At 40.5% G+C, this 26931-nt stretch overlaps 4 protein-coding genes across 6 annotated transcripts in view; 2 read left to right on the forward strand and 2 right to left on the reverse strand.

The window, feature by feature from the left end:
- Nucleotides 1–2689: 2689 nt before the first annotated feature.
- On the forward strand, nucleotides 2690–10717 carry LOC135089748 (receptor-binding cancer antigen expressed on SiSo cells-like). The gene is made up of 5 exons (XM_063985730.1): nucleotides 2690–2831; nucleotides 3698–3866; nucleotides 4201–4395; nucleotides 5747–5860; nucleotides 6295–10717. The coding sequence occupies exons 2-5, from the start codon at nucleotides 3699–3701 to the stop codon at nucleotides 6499–6501; spliced, it is 684 nt and encodes a 227-aa protein (XP_063841800.1). The 5' UTR covers nucleotides 2690–2831; nucleotide 3698; the 3' UTR covers nucleotides 6502–10717.
- A 907-nt stretch (nucleotides 10718–11624) lies between these two features.
- On the reverse strand, nucleotides 11625–13530 carry LOC135089749 (uncharacterized). The gene is made up of 3 exons (XM_063985731.1): nucleotides 13348–13530; nucleotides 12617–13032; nucleotides 11625–12295 (listed from the first exon to the last, which is right to left on the reverse strand). Exons 1-3 carry the CDS (start codon nucleotides 13353–13355, stop codon nucleotides 12120–12122), a joined length of 600 nt encoding a protein of 199 aa, XP_063841801.1. The 5' UTR covers nucleotides 13356–13530; the 3' UTR covers nucleotides 11625–12119.
- Nucleotides 13531–15469: 1939 nt separating this feature from the next.
- LOC135089754 (short/branched chain specific acyl-CoA dehydrogenase, mitochondrial-like) overlaps nucleotides 15470–26931 on the forward strand; it is a 59092-nt gene continuing 47630 nt past the window's right edge. The window contains exon 1 of the mRNA XM_063985739.1: nucleotides 15470–15683. The gene's annotated coding sequence lies outside the window, so the exon portion shown is untranslated. The remainder of the gene's footprint in view (nucleotides 15684–26931) is intronic.
- LOC135089750 (eclosion hormone-like) overlaps nucleotides 17400–26931 on the reverse strand; it is an 11287-nt gene continuing 1755 nt past the window's right edge. For all 3 annotated transcript variants that reach the window (XM_063985732.1, XM_063985733.1, XM_063985734.1), the window contains exons 2-3: nucleotides 24545–24597; nucleotides 17400–18273 (exon numbers count right to left, since the gene is read on the reverse strand). In XM_063985732.1, coding sequence (XP_063841802.1) covers nucleotides 17991–18272 — 282 coding nt within the window. In that variant the 5' untranslated portion in view covers nucleotide 18273; nucleotides 24545–24597 and the 3' untranslated portion in view covers nucleotides 17400–17990. The remainder of the gene's footprint in view (nucleotides 18274–24544; nucleotides 24598–26931) is intronic.

Here is a 26931-nt window from a genome sequence, read left to right on the forward strand (position 1 = left end):
TTCTTCATTTCTATTAAAAGTGAAATATGATTTTTATCTGAACTGTACTCCAAAAATCTCAAAATACTTTTTACAGATGTATAATGGTTCTTTTATAAGTATAAAAAAAAAAGAATAAATATCACAATTGCAGTCTGGTTTCTGTTGCTTACTTACGTCGTTTTCCAGACACTTTATACTCCTTTTCCGCGATTCTTAAACACCATAACATGCTTCATTTACACCAACAATGTACGAACTCCCTTAGTTTAGTCTACTGTCCGCACTTCGCATATTTTCCAAAGTACTTTCACGCCAACATGTCACTCTTTCTTTTTCCTTTCTTTTAAAAGTTTCCAACGGTATAAGTAGCGTCCTTTTGTATCCACGCTTATCACCTGGAGGCTTTAAGAGGCGTGGGAATAATCATGACTTTCGGGCCACTGTTCTCAAGCACGTCACCTTGCATGAGCCTTGGTTCTGGCAACACTCGCTTTCCACCAGCAGTACATTAACTCAACAGTGCTTTTCATGTCGGTGCATTAGCCTTTCCCCTAAATGGTCACGGAGAGATTAGAAGTCGCCATTATAAACGAGATAGGAAAAGTAAGATACTGTTTGTATTTTTTTTATTTTATTTTATTTTATTTTTTTACCTTTTATTATTGTGGTGGTCTTTTGTTGTCTCAAGATCGCGTATAGATGCCGCTGTTACGAGCGATGGAGATGAAAAGGGTAGATCTTGTTTGCACTTTTCTATAGACACCTTATTACTGAGGTCGTGTTTTGTTACCTTTTTAAGTGCATGGGTACAAAAACAGAGAGAGAGAGAGAGGGGTTAATTATTTTGTTAGCAGTCAGAGTACTGTAGAAAAATCAGTTTGCATGGGTACAGAAATAGAGAGGATGAGAGTTTGATTTTTTTTTTTTTTTTCTGGGCAGCAAAACTATTGTACTACGAAGAAATTATGTCCACTTGTACTTGGTGCCATTATGTATCTAGCAGTGAAAGCTTTTAATGCAGCTCGCTTTGCCACGCGTGAGTCACTTCCTGAAAGGCTTTCCTCTGATCACGCACTGTCCTGCTTAACCATCCCACTGCCTCGCCCCAACAGCCTTCTCCCCAGTGACATTGCCTCCCCACTGGCGTGTCTCCCCTCCCCTTCACTGTCTCACATCCCTAATCCTCTCCCCAGTGACTTTACCTACTCAGTACCATCTCCCCAACTTTCCTTCCACTGTCTCACCTCCCTAATCTTCTCCCAGTGACTTTACCTTCCCATTGCTATCTCCCCATCTTTCCTCCCATTGCGTCGTCTCCCCATATTCGTCTCCCCTTATGGTCATCCTCTCTCCTTCACCAACAGGAGCGCTACAGTAAACCTACAATTAACTGTTTTAGACAATATAGAAACGAGAAGTAATCAGGAGACACTTATATAAACACAGGTATCTTGTTTACAAAAGCACCGACATTCTTGCCTCATTTCCAGCTTTCCTCGTCATGCACATCCCTCGCCCTTGACTGTGGGTGTGAGTAGAGGAAAGATTATGAGAGAGAGAGAGAGAGAGAGAGAGAGAGAGAGAGAGAGAGAGAGAGAGAGAGAGAGAGAGAGAGAGGTGATCTAGATACCCCAAGGTGAACCACATAGGAAGGTTAGTACACATGTCTGTTTAATGGAGCCCTTCAGTAGACGTAAAGGAAGGGAAACGGGTGGAGGTGCATTATGAATGTTCCTGGAGTGAGATATTGGACTTGGGTGCACCTGGGCGCGGTTGTACGGAGAATAAGAGTGATGGAAAGAGCAACACTGAAACGAAGGGAAGCGTATGGAAGTGCAAGAAAGCGGAGTGGGAGATGCAGCCTGCGTGACCTGGCGTGGTTGTACAGTGAAGAGGAATGATGGAAAGAATAACACGTGACAGTAGTTGTTAACTCAGCAAGGCCTGTGTGCACTGAAATCCCTCCGGCCAGTATTGATGTCGCGTGTTGCTGGTGTGTGAAGCTAAGAGGTCCATCAGCGATACTTTCTCTCTTCAGACACTGAAGGTTCGTATGTAAGTTATGGTAAAAACTTGTCTGCTGGAATAGGGAGTGGGTAGAAAATCAGAGAGAGAGAGAGAGAGAGAGAGAGAGAGAGAGGAGGAGGAGGAAGGTGGTGGGGGGGGAGCCTTATAAGTACTTCAGTACCTTGACACGACGCAGTAAAACATTCCCTGCAGTCACCTCGTAAACAATAGCAAGGACAACGAAGGCATCAAAAAATGGGAAACAAAGCTCTTTTTCATTTTTTCTAATTTGTGATGGTGGTGGAAGTGAAGGAGCACGTGGAGATAACAATGATACGTCAGATTTATGAGTTAGAATTTTATACCAGTGGCGATAACAAAAGTATGTCTGATTCACAAGTTAGAACTCACATTTATTTGTATATTCCCGATATGATCTACTCTATCCTATCTTTATATATATATATATATATATATATATATATATATATATATATATATATATATATATATATATATATATATAAGAGATATAGATTTGTAGGAGCGGGTTAAGGTCAATAACTTTGATCCTTCAGGTGATTCGGGATTGCTCATGAATCAAGCGAATAGAACGGCAAGTTCTATAGGGAAAAACAAGCAAAGCTAACGTAGAAAGAACACTATCCACCACTTAGAATCCCTCACATCATCATTTAAAGAGAATTGCCGCGTGGTGCTTCAAGATCAGGATCAATCGAGTCAACACACCATTGTTTACATGTTGGTGGAGGGACCGATACCTCTGCGTCCTGCTGTCATTTCTTCAAGACGGAGGCCACACCACGCCGTGATTAATGAAGGTGCCCCCTACTTACTCCCTAACCCCAATACTTAGAGTCACATGTGTTCTGGAGAGGCAGGTGTGGAATTAAGCTCAGTTTGCCCTACTCTTAGCCACTGAGGCCGGATATTTTAAAGTCTATTAGTATGGTTGGTTTTGCTTCCTCACCTGTCTTGTTTAGTCCACATCTGTTTTATCTGGTCCATACTAGTATTGCTTAGTCCATACCTGCTGTACTTAGCCCACACCTGCATTACTTAGCCCTCATCTACATTGCTTAGCCCACACACTGCAGTTTTTAACCCACACATGTGTTATATAGACCAAACCTGTTACATGCCCACATCTTTCTTATTTACCCACATAATCAATATTAAACCCACACCTCCTCACCCACCCACAGCACTGCCCTACCCACCATTACTCAGACACACTCACACCTGCACCCCACCCCATTCAGCCACCGTTCCTTAGCCTGCGTGCTGTCAGGGTAATTCTTTGTACTAGGTGCGTCCTCCATCCCTCCCCCCCATACCCCAAATCCCTCAGACAAGCTTGGGGACCTGGAGGGAAAGCAGGGTTTATTGAAGGGGAAGCCAAATTAAGCCAAATTTAGACGTTCATGAAAAGTCTGAGGATGAGATGCCATATTTTTTAAACGAGAAATTTCTAGCCTAACCTAATTGAGGTGGTGCTTGCCCTCCCCCCCCCAGGGATCTCCACTTAAGGACACTAACCTAACCTAATCTTAACTAACCTATCCTAATGTAATTGGAGAATGAATTATACAAAGCAGGTTTTGTGTTCACATTGTCATTTATTAGATGTCAGAAATGGTAACTCCAGTTGGCTTTGTAGGTCATAAAACTTTTTTTCTCGCACTAGAATGCTGGTGATGGTAGCATTCAGGAAGGTGAAGTCGGTGCTGCTGCTGCTGCTGACCCTGGTGCGCCGCTGCTTCTGCTGTCTGCGGAAGAGACGTTATTCCGAGACTCACCTTCCCATAGCCGTGTCCATTGGCAGTGAGAGCAACCATGGTGGAGAACTTACACAGGTGTGCCTTTGTTTCTCTTCATGGAGGAACACATTATGAAATTTTACTGTCAACTAAAATGTCAAAAATTGTATTGGTAAAGTAGGTAGTCATTTAGATTATTCTTTATATTTCCCTCATGAACCCTGCTTGCACCACCACAGGCTGTGGTGAACTATGAAAGAAAGTGTACAGGCCAGCCATGCAACCCTGTCTGAGCAAGCTTGCATGTGTTACATTAGAAACATTACAGCATATGTGCACTAGAGAACAATGGTGAGATCACTGTAAAGGATAAATAAATAATAATCAGAAAGGCAGGAAATTAGTGTAATCCATTTTTATACACTTGCAGCACCCTGAGGAGACCATCAGTGGGTGGGATTCCTGGGACGTCCCATCCTCAGTGGTGAGTGACGGAGGGGGACGGTCGCAACACCAGCCACAAGTGTCGCTCCTCCAGCAGCAGATCAACCAGTACAGACTCAACCAGCAGAGGAAGCTGCAGGAGCCAGAGCCAGAACCTGAGCCAGAACCCAATTACTTTGAGGTAAGAGCTACAGTGCCTTGTGGAGTTTCATACTATCCAAATTTCATAATCCTTGAGTTTTTTGCTGAGTCCTAAATTCTTACCATCCCAACACACACACACACACACACACACACACACACACACACCCTCATACAGTTCCAGATGTGGTTGCATCACACTGGCTGTAAGGATAATACACGCACACTCACATAATTCTAGGCCGTGAAGCTGTAATGAATAAGTATGTTTAATTGTTTTCAGTAATCTGAGTTTCATGATCCTCAAGTTTAGCGCTTTGCCTTTTGAAGAAAGTAGACACGAAACTGGAGAGGATATTAAAGTGAACTTTACCACTTGCCTACTTTGTTACAACTATGCTTGCTTTTCTTGCAGTGTGTTTTTACTCCATTTTTTAAACGTTTAGTTTTTATTTAACATATGATTCTGTTGTATTTACCATAATTGATGGCTCATAAGATGCACCTTTTCTTCAAAACAAAGTCTCAGGAAGTGAGCCTGCATCCTATGAGGCCAAGGTTCAGCATTGAGGCAGTGGTTGGTGGTAAGTCTTTGGCAACAGAGGCTCTAAAATCAGACCCCAGACATCTTCGCACATATAAACAAAGTGATGATTGGTATTACACAACAAAACAACTCTTTCTTTCAAGATAACAATATATAATAGATCATACTTACCGGAAATTCACATAGAATGACATCAGTCAGGAAGAATTTGCCTAAGTGACCATGCACCACGCATTGTCTGTACCAAAACAAACATGTGGTCGGTTATGTGCCGAACCCAGTGACACGGGCAAGTTTCACTGCTTTCTTTACAGTGTGATGCCGTTACTCCTTGAGGTAAGACACACTTTCATACAATTAAAATTGCACCTATCTTTTAACATTCTTATGAGCAAACTTTATTACCCCTGTAGTCTCACAGTCACTGCCAATACCATATGCCAGGTACATGTTTACATCTCGCAACAGGATTGGTATGTAGGCTACTAGTAAATATTAAAGTTTTTAAATGCAAAATATTGGGATCTAATAATGATCTAAATGCATGTGAGAGTCTTCAAATGTCCGGTGAAATCCTTCACTTCATATTCAGAGCTTAAATCCACTCATTTATCTTTTTTTTCACTTCAATATCTGCCAAAACTGGGTGCGTCTTATGAGCCCATGCGTCTTATGAGCCATCAAATACAGTACATTCACAGTTTCAAAATTATTCAGTTCTTTTTCTTTTAACAACTTTTCTTTATTTTCAACATTTCAAGTTCTTCAGAAGGCTCACTTTATCCTCATTTAATATCTCTTACCCTCTCAATCTTCTCTGATTATATATGCATTCAAATTTCAGGACCTTGCGCCGAGCATAGAGAAGAAGCCGCAGGTTGTGATACTGGAGCGTCCCGAGGAGGAACAGCAGGTGTCCAACAGGCTGTCTATATCCCTGTCTGATCCCATCCTGCAGGTAGGCACTCCCATCTTGTGTTGACCAGAACCCTCAGTGGAGACATCACAGATTGCTTACATTATCCATCCTTGAATCAAGTCTGTAACTTGTTGGTTCATTTGTCATAGATTATACTTGTTCTGTGGGATTCCTTGAGTATGAAGGGAATTTATTTACAAATGTCATGGAAGTGATTCAGTTTGTTTCAGGTTTTCTCACATCAAACCTTGGAACATTGTCCTGCATTCTAATGGTTTACTTTTAACCAAAACAATTTTCAGCCACTTATGAAAAATCACAGGTCTTTAATACTAGATTATCTTATCTTCATATAAATTTATGTATATTAATTGCACATGTCATCTTTTGGTAATGCATTATGCTCATCTTGCTTTATTCCTGTTTTTGTACATAGTCCTGTCATTTAAGTCGATAATGTTCCTTCCATACAGTCCCCTGAGCTGGGTGAGTGGGACGACTCTGGGGGCGGATGGGAAGATGAAGCAGAGGAGGAGGACGACATCGATGCAGTCCTGCGGGAGAAGCGACAGCTGGAGAGGGAGAGGAGGAGACTGGAACAACAGAGGCGCAAGGCTGAGAAGGAGGCCCTGCGCTCAAACAAACTCTCTGCTTCCAAGATTGCCACCAAGCTGTCCTAGGAGTCCTGCCGCTGTGCACCTGATGGGAGGATGGAGGGGAAGGATGTAGTGCAGAGCTTGGCTGGAGGTTTTGTTGTTCGTTAATCCACTGGGATGTAAGACGAAGCCAGCAGGGGTGCAGGTTCTCTCTGTCACAGGTGTCTTGGCCAAGTGTCTCTCTCTCATGGCTTTTAGCTTAACTCTAGGCCATTTTTTCTACTGTTGGGGGACTGTCATCGCTTTCCGAGGTAATAACATTGAGTATTTTTGCATTATTGGTATGCAGTTGTATGTACTGCTAAATTTTATTATTATTTAATTATGTGTGTTTTATGGAGGGGCTTAATTTGATCAGGATGTCCAATAGAAATTGCTTTTATTATTAATTGTCATATACACTGCACTCTTCACCATGCAACTGTGTAGTGTGATCATTAATTTGGACCAGCTTGTTGGAAATATGTGGATATGGACACATAATCTTTATTAACTCCACAGATTTTTCAGTTTGATTCCTGTGAGTTGGTAGCTGTGAGTCAGTCTTCATTACAGTACTGACTGAAAGCCAGGACTCCACATGGGATTAGATAATGAGGCCTTAACAGTCATGCTTCAGTTGTAGAGCAACTTCTCACTTGTCAGTGCAATAATACAAATACTAACCAGAGAAGCAGTGGTCAGATGTTCCTATTGAGTTACATTGACTAAGAAATTGATGAAAATGGAGATAAAGTCACAATGTATATTCTGACATCCTTATGACTATGGGTCCATCAGAAAACCGAGGTAATGACAATAATAAAGAAAAGATGATTGGTTTGTCAGCTATTTGAAGAAATATACTTGAATTTCAGAGGATCAATTTTCAGAGGATCAGTAGCTGCAGCATTCATTTCAAGACTTTTCTCATGTTATCTCAATTTTGTATCAGTCTGAATTACTGCAGCACTTCTATCCTGTTTCATTCTTCTCTCATAAGTGCAAGATCTCATTATTTCTTCATTGTCTCTTAGTTATGAATATCTTCACTGACAGACAGAATAAAGTTTTTTTCTCTCTCTTTTTTATGCTGTATAGAAAAGGTCAGAAAAGACATAGACTAAAGTTTGTTGTGCTGTGTAGGAGACATCAGAAAAATATACGTAAGATTAGTCTTTTGTCAGTGGTAATGTCTCTGCCTGTCACTTGGTAGGCCAAGGTTCACACTGGATGGTAGGAGCTCAAATCTCTCCAGGTGGATATAGTGAGTCAGCCACATGACCCTGAGGGGCGTGGATGGATTACATTGGTGTTTAGTCTCATTTAGTCCTGTGAAGTGTTGCTTGTAGAGAGTTAAGCAAACTTGTGTACTGTGTCATCTCATTCTTATTAGTTTTGGATGGAGGTTCGGTTTGTGATTTTATATTACTGTTAATTTTGGGTACAGCATTCACAGTCTGTATTATTTTGTTATTTGTTATCTATATATAAAATTTGTTTATTTTAACTCCATAGGCCTGTATCCAGTGTCTTGTTAACTTTATGAGCTCCCTGCATAAGGTGACTATAAGAAAAGACATGTTTTGGTTATTTATCCTTGCTCTTCATTTCTCAAAACCCAATCATATATTGTATTTCACTTGAGGGAGTAATGGATCAGAAATGTGAAGTATATCCTGCAGTTGTGTATTCATCAGAGTGGTGAGGCATCGGCTGAGTTTGTTGAAACACTGAGCTGATGAGATGACTCAATGTGTGGAGTAACAACATACCAGTACTGCACATGCTGGCCTCACTGTTACACTCACCGACCCCACACTGCAGAGAAGCTCCTCACTCTCATTTATTAAGTATGGTAACAGCAAATCTTGTTAACTTAAGGAGGGAGTGTCATAAAACAAAACTGTCCATTGTTGGCATTTTTATTATTGTTTGCATAAATTAAATGTTATTACTATTCTTAAAAGAGAGTGATTTTTTCTGAAGTTCAAAATAGTAAATCTGTCTGCCATTTGATATTCATTATTGCTGTTATGAATAAGATATATCAGTAGTCAGCAGGCAACTTAGCACAACTTTCCACTGCTGCTACTTTCATTACCATTACTAGGAGCTGAATTTGTTAGTCTAGAAGAGATTGAGTGCTTTAATGAGTTCATATTTTGTGGCAGGCTCTCAGACAATGCAAATGACAGTCCTTCAAATCACCAAGTGTTACACATAGGGTTATATGGTATGCTTTATATTAATGAGGTTCATGTACTGTTGTCGTAAGAACGGTACCTTCTTTGGTTACTGCTTTGCAATGTAACTGCTACTTTCTTCTCTTTTCCAAACGTTGTGTGTCAGCTTCCAGTGACATGATTTTATTTTTGTGATTGAGTGTTTAGTGAAGGTATAAGGTGTATGTGTGTGTGTGTGTGTGTGCGTGTGTGTGTGTGTTTGTGTGTGTGTGAGTGAGTGAGAGATATTCAAGAGAAATTATTAATCACATATGAAGAAACAGTATTGAGGACAGCAGCTCAGACTAGAAAGATATGATAATGTAATGCAATATACTACAAGGTGGCAGGAACAACAAGAGGGAGTGTAATGTCAGGAAGGAAAAGGTAGCAGCTATTACTGTACCAATTTCCATTATTTACACCACACCTGTAACTGGCCAAATGACCAACAAATCAAAGGGTCATATCTTCACATGGGGAAAATTATCTGAAGGTGGAATGAATTATTAGCTGTGAGAGGCACCAGACACAGGTATAAAGCACATTATCTTAGATATTGGAACTGAGTTATTGTCATGTCCTAAGATAATCGTAGGGGTCTTTATGCCTCTGGTCATCACAGTACCATTTACATTGCAGTTGAATATATCGAAAGTTGTGTCCTTTTTTTGAGAGTTCTTTCCAGGTTTATATATTCTTTAGTTTATTTCTTGTAACATTTATTTGGTCGTGTTGGATTCAGGAGTTAAAGTGCCTGAGAGAGAGAGAGAGAGAGAGAAAAATAGGTAATCACTTACTGTAATTACACAGATGTGAAGCCAAATTTAAACAGAAGGGTGGAAGTGTGAATAAGTTAATGGCATATGTCTGGGAAGAGGATATGTTTTTGTGTAGAAAGTGCCTGAGAGAATGAGAATGAGATAGAGAGAGGGAACCAAAAGTTAATGTGTATTGAACATGTTAACGTGGAGAATTCGAATAGGAGGCTGAGACTAAGTGTGAGTAGAAAAATTTAGGTGTAGCACTGACTGATGGAAAAGTATAAAACAAAGAGGTAAGGTTTTAGGATGTGAGGATTGCAAGGAACTGTGAAATGCACCTTTTTCTGTACCTGCCAGTTCTCCAGCAAGGTACACATAGGATTAGTCCAATTTTTAGACAGTGTTGTGATGTACTATTTTGAAACAATGTAATATGAGTGTACTGTCACGGCTGTGTATATAGATAATGTTCTCTTCCCTGATTCATTTGTATTCCATGTATGCAGACATCTGATGCTTCACTCGACGGGACGGTATTTCAGTTATGCCACAGAAACAATTCAATCTGTTACTGCCTTGTATGTTTTTAATTCCAGTCAGAATGTTGTGATGTTCGTGTGATGTTTAGCACTACGCCCATTTTATAGTTTCGTATGCTTTCATATACGGCAGTGAGCTTTATTTTGACAAGTTGTTTGGTGTCAAGGTGACGTCTTTGTTTCTGAGTGATCACCTGTTGTTGTGAAGTGGTGCAGGTGACAAGGCCAGCACTCCTATCTGCTGCACAACTCAATATGATGCTTTCTTTGGTTTCTGTGCACTGTTTTCTCATTAACTTTAGTGTGCACTTATGTTTTACAGGGAGCAGCACCATGTGTGTGTGTGTGTGTGTGTGTGTGTGTGTGTGTGTGTGTGTGTGTGTGTGGTCTTCCAGGTTTGTGTTTTATTCAGCTCATCAGTTTGTTAATTTGTCCAGAAGAGGTAATCAAAGTAAGTTATTCGGTATCTTCATCAGGTCTGCTATTAACTGTTCTTCTCATGTAATGATGTAATTATTCTATATTATGGTTAGGTTTATTTGTCATGGTTAGGCATCTCCATCCATGTTGTCATTCCAGTTGGGCAGATGGTCATATTATTTTCTTTTTCTCTTTATTACAGAGGAGCAAATCCTTTTATTTGAACACCACTTTTTGTAGATGACATTCTGCCTCACCAAGAGTCTAAGGCAGGAGTGATTCTTCATAACACAAATAGATCAATATTTATAAACCTTGAAGTCTTTTACCTACAAATGATGATTATGAACTGTTGTGACTAATATATTGTATTAATAGCTGCATACTGTCAAAGTGCCAAGATGAAAGGGATTTTAATATAGAATGCTTCTTTGAAATTTATTCACAGGCTACCTGTTTTATTATTATTATTATTATTATTATTATTATTATTATTATTATTATTATTATTATTATAATTATTATTATTATTATTATTATTATTATTATTATTATTATTATTATTATTATTATTATTATTATTATTATTATTACTATTATTTTATTTTATTTTTTTTTTTATTTATTTATTTTTTATTTACTTTTTTTATTTATTTATTTATTTATTATTTTTTTTTATGTATTACAGTAAAATCCCTCTTATCCAGCATTCGAGTATCCGGCAGCTTCAAGTATCCGGCACATTTTTCCCCGAGCCTTAAAATCAATAAAAAATCAATGCGTACTCATAAATTCGATTAAAATTCCCGCGTGAGGCATACTTTGTCCCCTCGCCACCAGAGCGCACTGCTTAGCGCCATCCACAGCCCACTGCACTGTGTTTATTCAGTGACTCAGTCCCGCGTGTGCACTGTTTATCGCCTGACGCCTTCATCATGCCTAAAGTTGTAGAAAAGAGGAAGTGTGTTGTGCTTACACTTAAGCAGCTGATCAGATCAGCTGATCTTTGTTATGGTAAGATGCGTGAGTGTAGGGTGGTGATCGTGGACATAATTCCACTTCTATTCAAGTATCCGGCATGTCGGCGGTCCCGTTGATGCCGGATAAGAGGGATTTTACTGTACTTTTTTCCCAGAACGTCCCAGCATATATTCTCATCTCTCCATCTAGTCTGCAGCAACAAACTCCCCATAACACGATGTCAATTTTTGAGTCAACAATACCAATCATTCACTTTATTGAATAATTTGTTCTCACAGTAAATGCAGACACGGTATATGTTCAGTCCTGGTTGGTTATTGTATGTTTCTTATAATATGTATTTACAGTCTGTACACACATATATATTTACATTTTCAGTACATATTACATTAAAACAAACAGAATTCTGGAGACAAAATCTCTCTCTCTCTCTCTCTCTCTCTCTCTCTCTCTCTCTCTCTCTCTCTCTCTCTCTCTCTCTCTCTCTCTCTCTCTCTCTTATAGACTGTAAAAATGTTATCATAAATTTCATCACTAATTCACAACTTTCTAAAAAAACAAAAAAAAAAAAACAAAGAAAAAGCATCAGAACCAGCCAAACATTCTTCACCATTTAAACACATCACATTTCCCTCGTCTGGAGAAAAACTATCAAAAAACCAGAGGGCGCTATATGATCCCCTTGTGATGGCATCCCTGCTTACTTGATACACACATTTCACCTATCCGCGGCCCTATCGTCTCGCAGGAGCCTTGCACACGTGGCGGCCGATGCAGGCGTCCAGGCAACACTTCTCCCCCGGGTAACAGTTCCTGTCCTGAGAGCATGACCTCAAGTGACGGAAGAAGTGCGAGCCAGGACAGTTGTCGCGCACCTCGGGACACGTGAAGCCCAGATAGGAAGGTGAGTCTGGAAAGAATAGGACGATTAGAACATGAGTACAGACAAAAAGGAATTGGTTGAGAAACAGAGGTAGATGTATGAAATGGATTCAGTAATCAGTCCGTTGTTAGTAGCGAGTTATTAGGGGGGCTTTAAAAGGAAATTAGACTTATTGCAGCTTCCTTTTTTTTTTTTTTTTTTTTTTTTTTTACGAGTGCTTAGACACAATGAAAGCCTTTTGCAACTCAACTTTAACGATAGGACCTCAATCAGATAACACATGACTAGAAAGCCTCATATTTCGTATACGTTAATAACCTCAAATTCTTTCTTTGTACCCATACTTACTATCACAGCAGTAGATCTGATTATGCCAGCGGCCGGGACAGTAGTACTTGCAGGAGCTCGTGGCGGGATAGATACCATTATGTGGCGGGAACAGGGGAGGGTTGGGGAGGATGGGGCCCGGTGCAGGAACACCAGGGAGGAAGGGAGGCCGTGGGTTGGGAAGAAGGCCTGGTAGGGGGTAAGGATAATCAGGTTGGAGGATATCATCTTCAAACACTCCAAAACTACCGCCAGAAACCACCCCGTAGTTCAGGATACGGTTGGTGCCCTTTTCCTTGGTGCTGTTGGAGGGGGTGTCCGTTGTGGGGTCGTCTGTGGTGTCAGGTAGGGTGGTGGTGGGTGGTGGATGCTCTGTGGACGTGGCTGTGGCGCTCGCTAAGACACTCGTCACAGCTAAGTATATCAGGCACGTCATGCTGGAAATGGTAGAGAAAATGGTGCTTTTGTTATCAGTGTGGAGTTAGTTTTACTTGATACTAGTCTTTTTATTTTCAAGGGAGTGTTTCTACCTCTCATCGTGCAGCTTATATCATTCAGTTAATCTCTACATCACTCCTAGCGTTGCTGAGTTAATAGCGTGGAAAAAATTTGTCACTTTCTAAACATGTTACCTTCAAAATATTTCTACGACTTTTCATTGTGGAATTTCAGTTAATTTCACTCAGCCATTCTTCGTAGTATTTCTAACATGCCTCAAACAAAACGCAAACACAAAACAAGCGTACACTCACCTTCCCATAGCGCAGTCGGGCAAGAATCTGCGACAACTTAGTTTGATTAAAAACAATAAACTCCGCGAGATGCACAGGCCAGCGGTTATAAGCAGAGGCGACTCAAAACCATAAATTTCCTGGACCGCTAGTAGACAGGAGCCGTGTGTGTTAGTAGCGCCAACGGGAGCAGGAGTGTCAACAGCGGCGCCTGGACTGCCTCATATACAGCCCCTGGACAAAGGTCGCGGCCATGCTGAGCCAGAACAATGCGTGATGTCTGGGACAAAGGGACAGAGGCACGGGTGTTAATAATGTTCTGCACGTGTTTGACTTGATGAGGGATGGGGAGAGCATTCCTGACGCCATCTGGTGGTGGGTATCATGTGCGAAGGATGAAAATTCCACTTGCGATTTGAGGAAGAGAACTGTGAACGATAGAAGGAATAGGGAGAGAGAAGGGAAGAACGAAGGAATGACTTGCATTGAGGGAAAGAATTTGATATTACCTACGAAAGAAAGAATAGGGAGAAAGAAGCAAAGAGGCGAGGGACAAAACTTTACTTAGTGTTGATATTGCCTTTTAGTGAAGGGAATTACAGATACTTACGAATAAAAGAAAAGAAAGGAAAAATTAGAGAGAGAGAGAGAGAGAGAGAGAGAGAGAGAGAGAGATCGCAGGCTAGATACAATATACATTCACATCAACTTAACTTAACCCAAATTCTCCAGCGTCCATAATCCGCGCAGATCAGATTAACGCGGCTCGCAGGGACTCGTAATAAATTGTGCAAAGAAGTTGTAGCCGCCAGCAAAACGCGCGGTGGCCATGTGACAGCCAGGCGAGGCATGCAGCGCTAGGGATAAATGATGGGAGTCTAACCTCCATAGCTTCACGTCTGTTGTTAAGCTGCCCTGACCCATCCTTCATGTTCTTTTGTTCTACTTAAAGGGGTGGTTTATTTATTTTAATAGGTATGTTTTGTGATATGATGGGAGGATGATGGGTGAAGAGCAAAAGTGATGACGGAAAGATGAAGGGATGGTGATGAAAAGATGAAACATTGATAGAGTAATGAGAGGGTAATAGGAAATAGGAATATGAGAGAAGGATACGAATGTGACGAAAGAGTGACAGGATAGTGATGGGAGGATGAGGGGAGGTAAGGAGAAAGTGACAGGAGTTAGTATATGAAACACGTGTAGACTTAATTAACGCGAAATTTATGACAGGCAACAGGTGGGCGTGGCAGAGGTAAGGCCACCCTCTTTGTCCTTCACACACACACATACACACACACTATTTCCTCTCTCATACTGCATAAATCTACAACGGTGCATAACTTTAATAACCCAATCTTTATTCCGTGTGATTATTCAGCAAACATAATGATATATGGAGTTAAAAGTTGTGAATTAAGACAAATCCCTTACGATATGGATCTCATTATTCTGCGGACTTGGTTACGGGACACAGAGAAAAGTAATGAGCTAGAATTATCAGGGCTTCTCTTCTTCCTCTTCCTCTCTCCAGCATCTGCTCCTCTTCTTCCTCCCCATCCTCCTGCTGTCTCCGATCTTTTCCTCTTGCTCTCCATATTATATTTCCCTGCAGAAGCAAATATAAACATGAATAAAGACATGACGAATAAACATGATATATATAATAAATGAGTGAATATAATAGATTTACAGAAGTCAACACTGAGACTTTCTTCATTAAAAACCTCACGTTCACAAAATATCGTTCAGTAATTAGGATAACAAAGCGTATTTTGTATTTTTTTTTTGCTTTTGAAATTTTATTTGTTTTTTTTATATCCAGTTTGGTGATAGTAAAGCTCTAACACAAGTAGTTTGAAAAGGAAATAGTGGAAAAATTAAACGAGAGCTCCTTTATTATAAAAAAAAAAATACTCTCTCAAAATATCGACATTATTATTAAGCATATCACGGTCTATTTCGTAATTTTCTTTCTTTTAAAGTTCTATTAATGACCTATGTTTAGTTAAATAATAGTAAAATATCGATAAATGGCAGATTAAAAAAAAATAGAAAAAAAAAATCAAATGAGAGCCTACGAATTCAAAACTACCTCAACAAGCAGAAGTTTCCCGCCAGTGAAAATCTTCCTGTGGAGAGTGTGGTGAGAGAAGTGGTGATCCAGAGGAAACTTTTTATCTTTTGAACTTAAATACTGCTTTAGGATACCGGGCAGAACTTAAGTAACGTAAAGCAAATCCCTAGTAAACCTTGTGAGTGTTTGATCTATTGAGCGAGTGAATTAAAGGCGCCAAAACGAGGAAAAAGAAGTGAAGGGGGCGGAGAGGCAGAAGAGGAAGAGGAGGAGGAGAGCTGTGAGTGTTAACCTTATTTTTCCTCGTTATTTATATTTCGCAGCCTAGTTATGGCCTGTATTTCGGTTAACAGGCTGTACTGGTTCATTTGAGAGTTATTGCGCGTTTATCATCACCTGACATTTGTTTTTGGGAAGTAATAGTAATAAAAAATTAATTCCCTACCCTTTCATTTATTTTCGTTTTATTTTCCCGTGCTCGTCATGACCTGTATTTCGCTCGACAGTCTTTATTGATTTCGTTCAGGTATTGATGAATGCTTTACTGTTGAGTGACATCACATTTTGACGAGTGTGTGTTTGAAAACGAATGTTAGGAGGGGGGGGGTGTATGGATATATATAAGTCTATGCTCTATCACTGACGTAAATATCCTGGCTCGTGTATTATCTGGTAACTCGTAAATGCATAATGGGTTTTAGAGGAGTTACAAGCTAGTTTGCCACTCGTCCGAAAAGAAAACTGGCGTACTTGTGTCAGTCAGCGAACAAGGTAATTAATTAGTCAGTGGCGGTTGTTTTATCATTTTTTTTATATTATTTTCTTTTCCTTCCGTTTTCTTTTCTTTTTTTTTTTCATAAGTGCTCCTAAATCGTAAAATAAGTGTGTCTGTGTGTGTGTGTGTGTGTTTAGTTATTCAAAGATGACACATTAGCATAAGTATTTCCTATTTTAGCAAGGCCGCGATTCGTCACTGTAAACAGCGGCAATATAACGTGTGTTGGGGGAGAGGGGGAGGAGGCAGTGTATGAGATGCATTATTCTCTCTCTCTCTCTCTCTCTCTCTCTCTGATTGAGTTTTCAATATTTTTTTTCTTCGTGGTAATATTTTGTGTTGGAGACTATTACAAAGCAGTCATTCAGTTAGTCAGTCAGTCAGTTATTCAGTCAGTCAGTCATTCCCTTCATAGATAGACAGACAGACAGACAGACAGATAAACATGTAGCCAGATATTTCACGGTCCACAAAGGTCCAACACAGGATACAAACAATACAAGTATGACCCATTTTCAGGAAGCATCACGGGACAGACAGACAGCGTTGGGTACACGGGAGGGAAACACCTGCTCGCTTGCTTACCTGTATCATTTTGTGGTGGCCATAATAATTCACCAGCCAAGGTAAATGAACAAATACACATAAACTGATGCTAACTTCTCTCAGTTGGTGACATTTGGAGGTTGTTGTACTGTGAAGGGTGAGGACGGGGCTGTGTGTGTGTGTGTGTGTGTGTGTGTGTGTGACCGGAACTAAACCAGCATGCCGGAAGGAAGGGAAGGAAAGGAAGCAAGAAGGTCAAAGTTGCATTTCCTATTGTATTAAATTAAGTGTTTTGGAGGTTTTTCCTTCTTGTTGTGTTGTTCTCTTGCTTGTGGCGTTTCCCCTCCCCCACCCCCCTTTTTTTTTAGCCCGTGCATTCGTTTATTTGTTTGTCTAAGTATCTAACTATCAATCTTTATATATATATATATATATATATATATATATATATATATATATATATATATATATATATATATATATATATATATATATATATATATATATATATATATATATATATCCTAGCACCTCTCTATCTCCCTGTTTGTATTGCATATTTTCCTTCTATGTAATTAGGTATATTTTTAGATATTTATCTCCCTTCGTGTGTGTGTGTGTGTGTGTGTTTATAGTTCCGTAGCTCTCCAGGGCATGACACACAAACACAGTCTTCATGTGGGTATATTTACTGGAAATACAAAGCTTTGTAGAAAAATATATATGTACATATCAGCAATGACTCTCTTGGGACTAAAGGAACTAAAATAAGGGAGAGTGTGACTTGAGGATGAGGGGCGCAGGGCTCCGTGTGGGGACACGGAGGAATGGAGTGGGGAGTGTTTGATTCCGTCGTGACAGTGTGCCAGTTTTTAAGCACGAGGATGTCGCTTGAAGCATCCCCGTTCCCTGTTAGTCCCCAGGCTCGGACACCCTAGGATGAGTGGATGGATGGATGGATGGATGGATGGATGAATGGGGATGGTGCAGCTACAGCCTAACTTCGGATACAGTTGCTCTCCATCACCGCTTTTTTGTGAGCGTTCAGCGGGCAGCAGGGCGAGGCACGCGGACAGCTTTCACCGTGAGGACCTGACCTGCATGCACGTGACTCGGAGATGGGGTAGGAGGGCGTCAGCCACAGGGCAGCACCGTCGTAATGTCCTTTCTCCTGCCGCTGCCGACGACCAGCACGGTGCGGGGACGTGTGTGCATCCCGAGGGGCACTGCGTCAGGCGCCACGACACCACGGCAGCGGCCCCTCCTTCACTCTAGTCGCTGGAGGAAGAACGGGATGAGGATGTCCGGGCGGTTGCAGTCCGGGATGAAGCGGCCCTCAGTCTGGAGGCAGAAGTCTCCGCAGAGTCCGCCGTTGAAGTAGTCAGTGTACATCTTCTTACACTGGCCGCAGTTCTTGATGCAGATGGAGACCTTCCTGTTGGCGGCGACGGCTGCGGAGGCTGACGGCGGCAGCAGCAGCACCGCCAGCACCAGCGCCACGCTCAGCACCAGCAGGGCCGACACGACGACCTTTCTGGAGCCAACCATTCTGGGCCGGCGGTAGGGAAGCTGGTCAGCGGACTGGTGCCCAATGCCCTCTCCCCCCACTTCCCTCCCTGTCCTCTCTTTCCATTGCTCTCCCCTCCTTCCCCTCCCTGCCCGCCCTCCCTTACACTCTCAACCCTTATCTCTTTCCCTTATATTCTCAACCCTCCCCTCCCTTTCCCATCTCCCTCCCTTCCTCCCTCCCTTTCCTATCTCCCTCCTTCCCTCCCTCCCTCTCTCCCTGAAGAATGAAAGGTTCCAAGATCAGAGGACGTAAAACTGAAGGAAAACGCTAAACACAGTAGTAGTGAGAGCGTCAGATTACAAGGATTCCGACCGCGACTGTACTTATCCTGCTGCAGAGGAACTCACCGACAGCCCCTCGCAGACTCACCTGGGGAGATAAGAGTGTTGGATTAAATTGCTGGAGTGTTAGAATGTGTTATAAGGTGTTATCTGTTGCGGTATTCTGTTGAAGTTATTGGTGTGGTGTTGCATTACTACTGTTTCACTATTACTGGAGTTTTCAAGGTTTCAAGACTCTTCTTAGTAAATGTTAAGTATTCTTTTTTTGATATTTCTCGTTTGCGATTAGTATTTTCAGTGAGCCTTTTTTTTTTCTTTCTCTCCTATTTTTTTTATTTATTTATTTATTTTTTTTTTTTTTTGCTGTCTATTATTGTCCCTAGCCGAAACTCCTCTTACTGTTGCTGCTGCTACTACTACTACTACTTACTTAGAAGGAAGCAAGAAGTAAGGATATGATAACAAGCTTGGTGATTTACGATGCTGTCATAAAAAGAAGACAACTATTCCTTGCTACCGATTAATATAAACAACTGCAAAAAAGAAAAAAAGATAAATAAATAAATAAATAAACGATGTATTCCTTTATCTTGGCGATATAAACACTGACACTGCATGAGGAACTGGAAACGCGTAACTTTGAAATACATTGAACTATAGTGCCGGAAAAATATAAGACAGTGGAATACCAGAGCGTTACTTCTTCTGCCGAGAAAGTTTTGTGAGTCAGCAACGAACGCAATCTTTAAATCATGAACTAGGCGTTTTACCACGAAGCCACTCGGACCCGGCTCTCACCCCTGCACTCTCTACCTGTCCCCTCCCCAGGTACCCTCATAGACTCTCACAGGTACAGCTCCCCACTTCCCCAGGTATCCCGCACCTCCTGTTCACCTGTAAAAGTGTTATTGTGCTATGTGTTGTATTTATTTATTTATTTATTTTATTTTTATTTATTTATTTATTTATTTATTTGCTTCATGTATGCTCTCTCTCTCTCTCTCTCTCTCTCTCTCTCTCTCTCTCTCTCTCTCTCTCTCTCTCTCTCTCTCTCTCTCTCTCTCTCTCTCTCTCTCTCTCTCTCGTTATTGTTTCTCCTTCCATGCTTCGTGTGTTTTTTATGTTTGTCTATTTGTTTTTCGGTTTAGTCTGTCTGTCTGTCTGTCTGTCTGTTTGTCGGTCAGTCTGTCTGTCTGTCTGTCTGTCTGTCTGTCTGTCTGGCTGGCTGGCTGGCTGGCTGGGTATTAGTCATTTAGTCAGTCAGTGTGTGTGTGTGTGTGTGTGTGTGTGTGTGTGTGTGTGTGTGTGTGTGTGTGTGTGTGTGTGTGGGTGTGTGTTTATCTGTCTGGTTTCCTTAGAGATATCATGAGAAAAGGAAAGAAAACTTGGGGAGAAAGAATAGGCGGGGGTTGAGCTGAGGGGGGAGGGATAGACTCAGGTGAAGGGATTTGCGTGATCTATCAGCAGGTTACGAAGGAGGTCAGTGAGTAAGAGGTCACGACTCACTGGGACACTGACCTCATACTTACATATATACATACATACATACATACACAGATATCTATAATCATGCTTAATTATATTTTTGTGTGATTAATATAAGCAATTACATTCACATTTATCGCTTAATTGGTGCAAATTAGTCTTGCTTTCAATATTGTGAGGTAAACTTTGTATATTATTATTACTATTATTATTATTATTATTATTATTATTATTATTATTATTATTATTATTATTATCATTATTATTATTATTTGTGTTTCTGTAATTAATAAGCAAAGTTTCTCATTTCCATTGATTATTGTGTGTGTGTGTGTGTGTGTGTGTGAGAGAGAGAGAGAGAGAGAGAGAGAGAGAGAGAGAGAGAGAGAGAGAGAGAGAGAGAGACGAATCACCGCCTGAGAAAACTGAAAGAAAAAAAAAACTTTCCTCCTTCCCTCCCTCCCTTCCTCCTATACCTCCCTCCCTCCCCTCACTCCTCCCTCCTCCCTCCCATGAAAAGAAGCATTGGAAACTCCTGCAGGATTCCTATTTGCTAAGGATAATTTCACAGGAGTTTAGCATCACCGCGGAACTTTTGAAATCGTTAACTTTCGCCTTCACCGCTTCCCCCACAAAAAGAAAAAAACGTGACTGTTGCTCCGGGTTACTTGAAGCGATAGAGGATCGGAACCCGTGCACTTGGATTCCAACTCTCCTTTATAGCATTTGATCCTCCTCCAATGGTATTCTATCCTCACTCCCATGTACGTATTCTGTTCCATCTCCCTCCTCTCACTCTTGATGGTATTATTCTCTCTCTCTCTCTCTCTCTCTCTCTCTCTCTCTCTCTCTCTCTCTCTCTCTCTCTCTCTCTCTCTCTCTCTCTCTCTCTCTCTCTCTCTCTCTCTCTCTCTCTCTCTCTCTCTCTACTATTATTACTGTTTTCATATCATTCCCCAGCTCCCCACTCACACCCCCTTCTCTCTCCTCTCATCTCCCTTCCTGCCATCTCTCCTCTTGCCATCTCTTCTCTCCTCTCACCTCCCGCATCTCTCTTCTCCCTTTCCCCCTCCATTTCTCATCTCTTCCGTTCCTCCTCTTACCTCCTCCCATCCCCCCTCCTCCCAACCCTCTGGCAAGCCTCCACGTATGTGACTTAATGATAATACTTTATAATTACTGTCCTCTGACTCTCCCCTCTCCAGCTCTCCTTCTCTCCCTATCCCTCTCTCCCCCCGGTAACTAATGACCATCGCCCAATGCTTTGTTAGCCGGATTTCATAAAATACTGAGGCAAGCTGGTAAATTGCCCGTCAACTTGGGCACTCCACGTCTTCAGGTGTGTTCAGGTGTGTCAGGTGTGTGGGGGGTCAAGGTGAGCCAACAGAAGAGAAATTGTGCCTTTTTTGGTTGAAATGAAGAGGATTGGTGTCTTTTTTTGGTTGAATTGAAAAGAAATCGTGCATTTTTTGGTTGAATTTAAGAAAATGGTCTCTTTTTTAGTTGAATAGAAGAGAAATGGTGGTGCATTTTTTAAGTTGAGTAGAAGAGAAATGGTGCATTTTTGGGGTTGAATAGAAGAGAAGCGATGCGATTTTTTTCATAGTTTACGTTTTCCTTTTCCATCCCGTATACTAAAGAAAATGTAATAAAAAATAGAATAAAATAAAAGAAAAAGAAAACGTTGGAATATCACACAAAAGAAAACCGTGGTATAAGTTTTCTAGATTAAGTTGAAAGATTTGCTTGGATTCTTAGGTACGTTTTGCGTATATAAGTTTATTTCATCATAAATATTTAGTACGATATTTGCATTTAACTTCGCTCGAAAGTAATTTATGTAAAGTCTATGCATAAACTCGTTCAAGATTCGCAGAAAATGAAGACTTGCAGAGAGAGAGAGAGAGAGAGAGAGAGAGAGAGAGAGAGAGAGAGAGAGAGAGAGAGAGAGAGAGAGAGAGAGAGAGAGAGAGAGAGACTACGTACGCTTGAAGTCATAACGAGGAATGGAGAAAAAGAGAGATAAAAGATAATAAAACAAAAAAGTAAGAGTGAGATAAACTTGAATAAGAGGAGAGATGAGAGGATGAGTGAGGGAGGAGAGATGAGAGGATGAGTGAGGAAGGATGATGAGAAGTAAACATTTGCGTGCGTCTGTGTGTGTGTGTGTGTGTGTGTGTGTGTGTGTGTGTGTAGGTAGGTAGGTATGTAGGTCGAGAGTAAGGAGAGGGAGAAGAGGAAGAGGGAGAAGCACTAAAGCTGTCCTGCCTTTGCTGTTGTTGTTGTTGTTGTTGTTGTTGTTGTTGTTGTTGTTGTTGTTGTTGTTGTTGTTGTTGTTGTCGTTGTCGTTGTTCTTGTTGTCGTTGTCGTTGTTGTCGTTGTTGTTGTTGTTGTTGTTGTTGTTTGTTGAATGTAGGCCAGCTGACGAACTGAATTTTGAAACTTGATCTTTTCCCCTTCGTTGATGTTTTCCATTTTCGTTTCGTTTTCTTTCCTTTAGTTATCTTGTTCCCCTCTCTCTCTCTCTCTCTCTCTCTCTCTCTCTCTCTCTCTCTCTCTCTCTCTCTCTCTCTCTCTCTCTCTCTCTCTCTCTCTCTCTCTCTCTCTCTCAACTCTATCCTCCTTATTTTTTTCTCTCTTCCTTTCTCTCTCTGCTTCTGTCTTCTAATTACCCTTGTTTCTATTCTCTTCTTTCTCAGCTTCCAGTCTTCCTATTTCTTATTTCATTATTGCTTGCTTCGTGTGATCATGTATTTCGTGTTTTTCTTGTTTAATTATCATGTTTTCTTTTCCTTTCTTACGTTTATTTTTTTGTTCTTTGCTTCTTCTTTATTTATTTTTCAATATTTATTTTCACTGTTCATGTATTTAATCTTTTTTTCATTATTGTTTTTTTTTCCTGTTTATTTATTTTATTTATTTTTATTTTTTTGATACGTGGAAAGTGTTTCTCTCTCTCTCTCTCTCTCTCTCTCTCTCTCTCTCTCTCTCTCTCTCTCTCTCTCTCTCTCTCTCTCTCTCTCTCTCTCTCTCTCTCTCTCTCAGCCTCTAATTTATTCGTTGATTATTATTTCCTTGTTTATCATTGAATTTCTTTTTTATTTTCTTATTCAACTTTCGATAATTGGACAGTTTTCAATTTTTATCTCGTGTTTCTCTTTGTTTACTTTCCTTGTGCTGTTTTCTCCTAGTCATCAAGTAGAAGTTACCTGCTAATTAGGGTGATTGGTCTACCATACCTGTGCTCCTCACCTTACGTACCTCCTCTCCTTCTCCTTCTCCCTCTCCCTCTCCCTCTCTCCCTCTCCCTTCCCCTCCCCCTCTCAGTACCTATTAGGCCTCTCTCAATTCCCTCATATGTTTATTCTTCTGTTTCTTTCCATCCCTGTTTTAATTTCTTCCTTATATTCCTATTTTCTCCTTTTCCCTCTCTCTCTCTCTCTCTTCCTCTTCCTCTTTTCCGGTTTCTTTAGTTGCTTCTTTCCTTCTTCCTTTTTTTGTGTGTCTTCGTTTTATATTCTTTTTCTCTTCGTATATTCTCGTTTACCTATCTTTCCTGTTTTTCTTGTTTTCATTACTTCCTCTTTTCTTCCTCATCTTCCTTCCTTCCTTCCTTCCTTCGTTTCCTGGTCTCCTTCCCATTTTTTTTTCTCTTCTTTCCTTCCGCTTTCCCCCCTCCATTCTCTTCTTGATCTCTCTCTCTCTCTCTCTCTCTCTCTCTCTCTCTCTCTCTCTCTCTCTCTCTCTCTCTCTCTCTCTCTCTCTCTCTCTCTCTCTCTCTCTCTCTCTCTCTCTCTCATTGCTCCCTTGTTTTGTTGTTGATTTAGAATTGTTCACCCTTTTGTTGTCTCATATTATTATATTTATCTATTTTCTTATCTCATTTCCTTCACTTCCCTTTTCTCACTTCGTTCACTTTTTTTTTTTTTTCCTCCTTCACCTGAATACCGGAAGAAATCTTGAGTGTTTGATGGATTGGCTGATTAATTAACTGTTTATCTGAATATTTGCGCCACAAGACCAAGGTGACAAAGTGCCCCACGTAAATAAGGATAAATAAAATAGACAAATAAACGAATAAGTAAATAAATAAAGCAAGAAAGTAAGAAGGAGTGTCAGAATTTCAGAACGATATTAATTAAAGCCCAGAATTTTAAAGACCCCACAGTTGAATTTAAAGGTTCGCAGATAGATTTAAAGGTCCATAGATAGATTTAAAGGTCCACAGATAGATTTAAAGGTCTGTAGATACATTTAAAGGTCCATAGATAGATTTAAAGGTCCACAGATAGATTTAAAGGTTCCACAGGTAAATTTAAAGGTCCCATGAGTAAATTTAAAGTCCACAGGTAAATTTAAAGGCCTACAGGTAAATTTAAAGGCCTACAGGTAAATTTAAGGGCCTATAAGTAAATTTAAAGGCCGACAAGTAGATTTAAAGGTCCACAGATAAATTCAAAGGTCACACAGATAATAAGACTTACCTGAAGATTATGTGAACGCAGGGGCACCTTCAGGGAGATCCTCGCCAGCAGGTCTGTGGGGATATACCGTAGAAGGGCATGGGTGAGATGTACGTACACACACACACACACACACACACACACACACACACACACACACACACACACACACACACACACACACACATGAACACAGACTTTCCAGAGGTTAATCAAATAGAAAAAAATAAAATAGACAAGACTAACAGATAACAGGCAAACAAACAAGTAAATAGATGGATAGTTTGGAAGGGCGTGGCTGCCATGTTGCCTCTTCCCTGTACGGAACTTCAGAGTAAATACCTGCGTGTTGTTTGCCTTGTTTTGTTTAATTTGTTTGTTTGTTTGTTTGTTTGTTTGTTTGTTTGTTTGTTGTGTCGCTACGTAGATCTTTCGTCACTTTTTTCTTGTTCCTCTTCTCCCTTCTCTTTCTCCTTTCATTCTCCCTTTCTATCTCTCTCTCTCTCTCTTTTTCTCCATCTGTCTCGCTCTTCCACCTCTCCTTTCACTCTCCCTTCTCTTCCCTTCCTTCTTTTCCTTTCCACTGCCTTCCCTCCTATGATCTTCTTACTCCCCTCTTCTAACTTTCCAAATCTCCCTTATTCTTTCCTCCTTTGACTCTGTTCCTCTTCCCCTTTATTTTCTTTCCTCCCCCTCCTTCCCCTCCTCCTCCTCCTCCTCCTCCTCCTTCTCCTCCTCCTCGTCTTGACTTATTCTTTCCTTCTTAATTCGTCATCTTCATCCTCTTATTCCTTATTGTTAGAGAGAGAGAGAGAGAGAGAGAGAGAGAGAGAGAGAGAGAGAGAGAGAGAGAGAGAGAGAGAGAGAGAGAGAGAGAGAGAGAGAGACTCGACTTATAGTTTATGTCCCAACGTGACTTGTTTTTATTCTGTGTGTGTGTGTGTGTGTGTGTGTGTGTGTGTGTGTGTGTGTGTGTGTGTGTGTGTGTGTGTGTGTGTGTGTGTGTGTGTGTGTGTGTGTGTGTCTGGTATTATCTTGTCTTCATTCACCGTCTTTTTTTTTCTTTTTTCTTCTTTTTGTTTCTGCTGTATTGTTCCATTTCCAGCAACTTTTCCTCCGTCAGCGGCGCCCACCTGTCTGTCCACCTGTCCAGCTGTCTCACCTGTCTCCCACCTGTGTACTGTCTACCTGTGTTTACCTGCGTGTCAGTGGTCGTTTGCGTCATACCACGTCTCTCTCTCTCTCTCTCTCTCTCTCTCTCTCTCTCTCTCTCTCTCTCTCTCTCTCTCTCTCTCTCTCTCTCTCTCTCTCTCTCTCTCTCGTGCTTCCAAAAATAACTTCTAAAGAAAACTTCCTCATCATTTGTTTCTTATTTTGGTCTCGCTTCAGTACTTATATATTATTATTATTTATATCTGAAATTTATTGGGATTTACTTGGTTTGTCATTTATATTAATAGGTAATTCACTTATTCTTCCTCCTCCTCCTCCTCTTCCTCTTCCTCCGTCTCATTCTTTAATATCTAGATCAATATCTGACTCTCTTTTCTTTATTTCCTTGTTACCTTTTTTATTCTCAATTAGAAGGTATCTTGTTTGTTATTCAGATTGTGTTTTGTTATTTTGTTTGTTGATCATTTGTATCTCGTCTTGTATTCCTCCTTGTTCTTTCCTTCTTCCACTTCCTTTTCCGCCTCCTCTTCCTCCTTTTCCTTCTTCACCCCCTCTCTCTCTCTCTCTGACTTTTAAAGGTTTGTACATCGCTTCCTCATGTCCTCAGTCTCTCTAAATCAATTTTAATATCATACCAAGTCTTGTCTGTCGTATTCATCTTGTTTAATGACGGGATTTCACTTCCTTATCACTAGACGCCTGTTTTTATTTTATTTTATTTATTTTTTTTTTTACATTTTACTTTTTTTTTTTTCTAGCTGAGGTGTGTAAGATGTTCCTGCTTCTGGCTACCTGTGCTACCCTCATTTCCTTCCCTTACCTGGGGATAATTAGGTACCTGGTCGTGTTCATTCACCTCACCGCCACTACGAGTTTTTATTTGCCTTCCTACTTTACATTCCTTCGGTCTATTAGATATACATAAAAGAAAATATATATATAAGAGGTAGATTGGCTTATAGTAGATTAACTCTTCTTTCCAGTCTCATTAAGTCTCATTCAAGTTATTTATCTGCCAATGTGATTCTTACTTTAATTATTGCCTAGTTATCGGCTTGTCTGTTAATGATAAGTTTTCATTCGTAAAGTGAATTTCATTTCCAGTTGTATTAAGGGCCATTATTCAAGTTACCGCCCTGCCATTTCGATTATTATTGAATTTATTGAATTGCTTATCGTCTTGTTTCCTTATGATAAACTTTCAGCGATAAACTTTCCGTCATAAATTTTCTCAC

Source organism: Scylla paramamosain, chromosome 33 (genome assembly GCF_035594125.1).
Source record: "Scylla paramamosain isolate STU-SP2022 chromosome 33, ASM3559412v1, whole genome shotgun sequence".
NCBI classification, from domain to species: Eukaryota; Metazoa; Arthropoda; class Malacostraca; order Decapoda; family Portunidae; genus Scylla; species Scylla paramamosain.